The sequence below is a fragment of the Parambassis ranga genome, chromosome 16 (assembly GCF_900634625.1).
Source record: "Parambassis ranga chromosome 16, fParRan2.1, whole genome shotgun sequence".
NCBI classification, from domain to species: domain Eukaryota; kingdom Metazoa; phylum Chordata; class Actinopteri; family Ambassidae; genus Parambassis; species Parambassis ranga.
In genome coordinates, this window is record NC_041036.1 from 5,239,078 (window position 1) to 5,246,442 (window position 7,365).

General features: G+C 43.6%; 1 protein-coding gene across 1 annotated transcript; it reads left to right on the forward strand.

Moving 5' to 3' along the window:
• Positions 1–1,678: 1,678 nt before the first annotated feature.
• On the forward strand, positions 1,679–6,519 carry tent5aa (terminal nucleotidyltransferase 5Aa). The gene is made up of 2 exons (XM_028426470.1): positions 1,679–2,898; positions 3,367–6,519. Exons 1-2 carry the CDS (start codon positions 2,473–2,475, stop codon positions 4,144–4,146), a joined length of 1,206 nt encoding a protein of 401 aa, XP_028282271.1. The 5' UTR covers positions 1,679–2,472; the 3' UTR covers positions 4,147–6,519.
• The last annotated feature ends 846 nt before the right edge of the window (positions 6,520–7,365 follow it).

The window sequence follows — 7,365 nt, forward strand, 5'->3', positions numbered from 1 at the left end:
TCTCAGTCAGATAAACGATGCTGGAAAAAACTAAATGGGCCTCCTTTCACTCTTCTTCCTTTTATTAGGCTAAACTGTCCAGAAAATGTTTCATAGACCCCAGAGGCAGTTTGTATACTTTATGAGGAACTGCAGAAGTCTCTTCCACATACATTGAGCCAGCGGATAAAAACTGGAAACTTTGGACAAAATAAAAACAAACTCAGATGACACGGAAAGACATCAACATCACCAGAGGGAAAAGGTGTATGTTGTTGTTTGAATACATGCACCCATTTAATTTTTGACACCATAATCTCATTCCTGTCTTTCAATAATCTCCAGCGAATGAATCATCCAGGAGTAATGAGGTGCCAGGTTGTGTTTATACATCAGCAGGCCCTGTGTTGTACTGTATGTGAATACCTGCTGTGCCTCTGACAGTGACTTTGATTTAGCTTTGAGGAGAGTGGCTGCACTGTGCACGGCAGCGGGACCACATCCAGGCCCGTAGCAACCGTGTCTCCACACCTGGGAAACGCATTGACTTAAGGCTGCTTTCAGCCTGTTGCAACTGACTAGTAGTTCCATATACATTTCCAGATGTGGGGATTCAATTTCAGAGACCTGCGCACAACCTGTCTGATGTGCGCCAAAGCAAAGTATGAAAACAAAACAAAAATGAACTTCAAAAAGGTTTCGCTGCTGTATTTACATTAAAAGTTGCAGTATGTGACTGTGTGTGTGTGTGTGTCCTGTCCTACTGTGGGAGTGACACTGTGCAGGGGCTGAGCTCCTGTGTGGGCTCCGAGTTAAGACGAGTGCAATAGAGTAAATGGGATAATCAGGGTTTACAGATCTGGGTGGCTGCAGTGACGCAGGGCTTTACACTGCCTAATGGAGCGTCCGTGACTGTAGCTCCACCTCAAAATGATCCCTCCGGGCCCAAGGCCTTTCCTCCGCTTTCATCTGACCCCTGACCCTCTCACATGCTGCCTGAACCACGGGCTCGTTTGAGCAACAGCAAGGACTTCAGGGTGGATTTTCCAGGAAGTTTCCGGCAGAACCTGATTAAAAGCAATGTTACAATGATTCTTCAAGGGACATATAACAGGCAGAATTGTGACTCGTTAAATCCATCTAAGGAGCAGTTTTTGCAGACCCTGACCTGAATCTGTTCCTATAGCATCACAGCAGAGTAACTTTCTTTTTTTTATGACAGAAAATGATTCCTAAATATTTTTTTAAAGGTATTACAAATATTAATCCATACTCAGGTGCATTCATTTGACGGTACAAGGCCCTGTATTGCTTTATTCAATACTTAAATTAGCCAACAGGGGGCGATATGGCGACGTAAATTGAGCTGTCCATGCACTTTTGCATAATAGCACTTTTTTAATTTGCAGAAACCAAAATAACCTTTTATGTTTGTTGTTTATAATAGAATGTCTCTTTTTAATAATTTTTCTTTGATGTAATCAACACATACATCAGCCAGTCAGGAAGTAAGTTTAAGCAGAAGTAATCATATAAAGTAGCAGCAAGATAAAAAGCATTACACACGTCAGGTGAAGGTAGAAGAGGAGTCGCTTCATGGAGTCTTACAGTATTACCGCGCTGAGCAGTGTTAGCAGCGAGTCTGTCAGAGGGGGGCGGGGTGAAGTAAGGCTGACATCTTCAGACTACAGACCTGACTCCTGCAGAAGGACGCTGCATGTCAAGTGGGCAGGTAACAGTTAACTTCTCAACAAGTAGGGGGGAAAATATGTGTTGAAGTTAACAGACTCGATGAAAGCAAACTGGATTTCCTGAGCGCATACAAGTTTGGTTAACGGGGATTTTATTCTTGGCTGTGAGAGGATAAAAATTAAAATTATGTCGGAGCTGTGCGTAAAAATCCACAAGAGGGGTTGATCGACGCAAGGGAAGACCGCCGTGCCAAAACGCCACTTCACCAGCAGCGTATTCATGCAAATTCATAAAATCATAGGCGTGCCTTTGGGCGATGGAGTCACAGCCGGAAAAGCAAACCCCCTCCTGGATCATCAGCGACCTTCAAAGACTGTGATGCGCGGCGCTCGGACGCATTGACAGCAGCACCGTTGCAAATGTTTTAAAGGCACAGAGAGAAAGAGAGAAGGGAGAGAAAGTTCTTCTGCGCGCTGGTGTTGACTGGCAGCGATTCTTCCTCAACTCCGACTGCTGCGCCACTTCTCCGCAGGATCTACAACCAAAGGCTTATCGCGCAAACTGCACTCTTGATATTAGTCCTGTGTATTTAATTTTTTTTATTCCTATTATTTTGCAAGTTTTAGTCAATTCGGACCCTTTCAAATATTGAGAGAACTGATGCGGATGAAGTTGCTGCCTCCCTTCTTGACAGAGTCCGTGCGTAAAGACGCGACCACTGATTTATTGCTGTTTTGAGAAAAGCTTTTTTTTTACATTTTTCATTTCTATTGAAACTGCTGAGGATTTGCTTTTGTCACCATGTTAGACGACGACAGTAGCTCCACAACCAGCTGTATGTCTGACACAGAAGGCAGCAACGTTAGTGTGCTCAGCTGGGAGCAAGTGCAGCGCCTTGACGCCATTCTGACGGAGACCATCCCGATCCACGGCCGGGGAAACTTCCCCACTCTGGAGATGCAGCCGCGGCAGATCGTTAAGGTGGTGCGGAGTCGGATGGAGGAGAAACAGATCCACGTCCGGGACGTTCGGTTAAACGGCTCCGCAGCCAGCCACATTCTGCACGGAGACAGCGGACTTGGCTATAAGGACCTTGATCTGATATTTTGTGCAGATATGAAAGGTGAAAGTGATTTCCAGACTGTGAAGGACATAGTTTTGGACTGTCTCCTGGATTTTTTACCCGACTGTGTGAATAAAGAGAAAATTACTCCATTAACGTTAAAGGTACATTCACCCGGAAAACTCCACACACACATTTTCCACATTTGTTTACTTTTATATATATCTGATAAGGTTTAATTGCATTTGTGCCAAATTGGCTCAAGGACCATTACGCGCAGCTTAATGTGCAATTAGATTAGTTTAGTGATAGTAAAATGTTGGTTTTCTGTAGTTAAGAGGATTGAGTTAAACCAATTTGGAAAGGATCCTGAGCTCAGCCACCCAGGTCCCCTATAAGTACATTCTATGGTCTCTAATATTAAGGTCAGTATCATTGATTAACAGCAAACATTCAGCTATGAGATGCAATTAATAAAACATAAAATAAACATTTCGAAAACGTGGCTGCACAGTGCAAAGTTAGACCTGACTGTACATGGCTGCACCTTTGAGCTGTTAACTCAGTATTGTGTTTTTTCTCCCCCCCTTTTCCTCTTCCCCTCTCTGTCTTTCTCAAACACCCACATACAGGAAGCCTATGTGCAAAAGATGGTGAAAGTCTGCAATGACTCAGACCGCTGGAGTCTCATCTCCCTCTCCAACAACCGAGGGAAGAATGTGGAGCTGAAGTTTGTGGACTCCCTTCGGCGGCAGTTTGAGTTCAGTGTGGACTCCTTTCAGATCAAACTGGACTCCCTGCTGCTGTTCTACGAGTGCTCAGAGAACCCCATGGCTGAGACCTTCCACCCCACCATCATGGGTGAGAGTGTCTATGGGGACTTCAGCGAGGCCCTGGACCACCTGCGTCACAAGATCATCTGCACCCGGAACCCAGAGGAGATCCGAGGCGGAGGTCTCCTAAAGTACTGTCACCTGCTGGTGAGGGGCTTCCGGGCTGCATCAGAGTCAGAGATGAAGTCCCTGCAGCGCTACATGTGCTCACGTTTTTTCATTGACTTCCCTGATATTGGTGAGCAGCAGCGCAAGCTGGAGTCCTACCTACAAAACCACTTTGTGGGCCTGGAAGACCGCAAGTACGACTACCTGATGACCCTCCACGGAGTGGTCAACGAGAGCACGGTGTGTCTGATGGGACACGAGAGGCGGCAGACCCTCGGGCTTATAGCCATGCTGGCGGTGCGTGTGCTTGCCGAGCAAAATGTCATCCCTAACGTGGCTAATGTTACCTGTTACTACCAACCTGCTCCTTATGTGGCAGATGGCAACTTCAGTAACTACTACGTAGCACAGGTTCAGCCAGTGTTTGCTTGCCAGCAGCCTGCATACTCCACCTGGCTGCCATGTAACTGAGTCAGAAAAAAAGGAGGAGGGGAAAAAGCCTGATTTTTTTTTTCTTTTTGTGAAGAGGAGCGGAGCAGCAAGCTCGCACATCTGCCCAGTGCTTAACAGCCGACAGAAAAAGGAGTCCTCTGTTTAATGTTTTGCATCAAAGCTTCTGTCTTTGTTCATACGTTGAGTATGAATGACACACCGAGAACAGTTGGCTTTCTCTTTTAAATACATATTGCAGTGTCATGTCTTGAAATGCCAACGTCTCCTCACCCTGCCCAGGCCAGCCAGGTTCAGAAATAAAAAGAGACTATAATTTGGCGAGTATGGCTGAATGCAAAATGTGAGGTGGCCTTGAACGTGAGCAGCAGAACTGTCATCCAGACTGATTGAATCTGTCACAAACTGATTATCCAGCATGTTCCAGCAGCACACCAAACAGCTGCATCAGTGTCCTGAAGTTGACAGCTTCTCCAGCCCAGCCCACACACACACACACACACACACTGAAATTGATGTGCGTGTGCAGGGGCTCCCAAAACAAGCACCCTCAGACTGTGCTAACCCGAGTGGAGACGCTGTCATCTCCTTCTTGTATTTGGATATAAAATCTGGTTGTTTACAGACCAAAGATGTTTTTTTTTGGATCATTTCTAACATTGAACCCATTTTTTTAATGGGGATAAAAAAAATAAATAAATATGAAGCTATTGTAATGTCTATTTGTATATGTGAACATATGTGTGTTTATAAGTGCCTATTGCCTCCCAAGCAGGCAGAGAAAAGAATGAGCAGGCCATATTATAATGCCACTCTGTTTATAGTCAGTTCAAGTCAGTAGCACCCCAGAGGCTTGTGAATGTATATGTGAAATCATGCACAGTCAGTGTTTGTGTACATTTGGATTAAAAAAAAAAAAAAGTGGATGTTGCAGTGGAGCTGTCAAATGAACTGATGGGTTTTTTGCTGGGTTCACATTTTTGGAAACTTGTCAAACTTGTCAAGTTGTTACGACAGAGGTCAATTTCAGATCATCAGCAACAAATGTTTCCTGTATATTTTGTACAGTGGTGCTTCTTTTTGTAATCTGAGAAAAAAAACTATAGATAAGAGACAGAAAAAGGAAAGGCTGCATTCAGATGGCTGATGTGTGTGTGTGTGAGTGTGTGTGTGTGTTCCCCATGCTCCATCCTACAGTAGACGGATATTTGCAGAGACAGCTCAGATGATGAGACACTGTTTGCTGTAGCACCCTGGCAGGGAATTCCTCAGCTGCTGCTGAAGAGCTTGAACTTAGCTGGGGTTGGGTCTGCAGGCACTCTGTTCAGGGTTCAGATAACGTAGTGCCAAACAGCTCTAAAAGTTTAATGAGGCCAATCGCTGATTTAGATACTGTGGTGATATACTGTGGAAGACAGATAGAGGCAGAACAGAGTTTAAATATATATATATGTGAAAGAATAACAAGGAAGGAAAAAGTAGTGGTAAAAATCCAGAGTGAGTGAGGAGTCAGGCTGGAGAGATGGGTGCAGCTGGTGATGGGGTTTATCTCTCTTGGGCTAACCATGCTTTACTGTACAAACTGTCTCTGCTAAGGTCAGATTACAACTTGATGGATCTTGCTGTAGCTTTTCAGAGAGACCAAAGCATTCAGTTATCAGCATTTTGATCGTCTGATTAGAGTGGAAACTGAGGAATACTGCCCGGCTTCAGGAGACTTAATGTTGCACCTTATTTTTTTTAATTTGTGGGGTTGCTTTTCTGATGCTTATTCATGTTTTTTTTTTGTAATGCTTCATTCCACAATCAATTTTGAAGAATTGTAAATATATATAAATACGATAACATACTTCAGCTTTGACACATAATTCTTTCAAACTGTACTGCGGCTTTTCCTGCAAAAAGAAAAATGGTGATTTTTTTTTTATAAGCATACAGATGCAGGTTCGGCCTCAACAAAGAGAAGTTCTCTGTCTAAAAAAAAAAAAAAAAAAATTCTTTCATCCCGTCTCACATTGTTTCTTCTCGATGATTGTCCACGTCGATGGTGATGCAGGCAGTGTATTGTCATTTTATACTCAGTGAAGTCCTAACAGCTGACTAGCTATAGCTCCAGTCTGCCTGTCGATTAGTGATTGTGCCTATCGGTTTAGAGATTGTGGGTAACTGCGCCGTCTCGTATTCGTCGTATCTGTTTCTGTTTATGCAGTCTTTTACAAATCACACTTTGAAAACAAAAGAAAAAGATCCTTGTCATAAATGTATATTTTTTATTGATTGTTATTTTTATAAATGTATCACACACTGCAAAGTGTTGCAGTGCTTTTGAATCTGTGATCGGGCTTCAAAGGATATGTTCTCAATAGCTTTTTTGCTATATTATATTATGTGTCAAATGGGTCAAAAGGTTAAAGATGTTTTCTTGAATAAAATATCTGAAAACCAGATTTTGTGATGACTCTTATTTATCTGTCTTGAGTCTAAATCATGTTTATGGGCAGTGGTTTGGTCCAGACACAAAAACTCTTTCCAAACAAGAGAAATTTGCTCATTTGTCGGTTAACTTCAGATTTATTTTCACTGACGTTAGCCATTCAGCGTTTTTTTTTTTTTTTTTTTTTAGATGGGTTCCCCTTACAAATCCCTGCCATGGCCTGTCGGGCCCAACAGGCCCAGCCAGAAACCCGTCCAGAACTGGTGCGCCGCTGCCAGAAAGAGCTGTTGTTGAATGTGAGGGGATTTGCATCCACCCAAAAAAGAGACTTTAATGCTTTTGTAGAGTGAATATCTTTGCCTGCTCATCAGATTCTCTTTGTTAGCAGCAGCACCCCCCCTCCACTCCCCACCCCCTCACAACACCACAAACCAGCCACAGCGAGTGTGATCAATGCTGAGGCCTGCCTGCTGTGACCAACTGTCTCATGGCTGAAAAGAAAAAAAAAACGCCGCACCACAACAGAGCTGACTGACACAAACAGGTCACATGACAAACTGTCCTAGATACAGAGGGGATATGGAGAAGAAAACACACAATGAGTAAGAGATGACACAGTCCTATTTATAGCTCACAATGATAAGGACATTATTGCTTTCACTTAAGCGCATTTGGAGCTCATTAATCTGAGCCATTAAAGAGCTGATTGACAGGTCGAGGCTGAGTGGAGATGCACGTAGACACACGTACACAAACAACAATCCTGGTGTGTGTGTGTTCTGTTTGTCTCTTATCTTTAAGCAAAC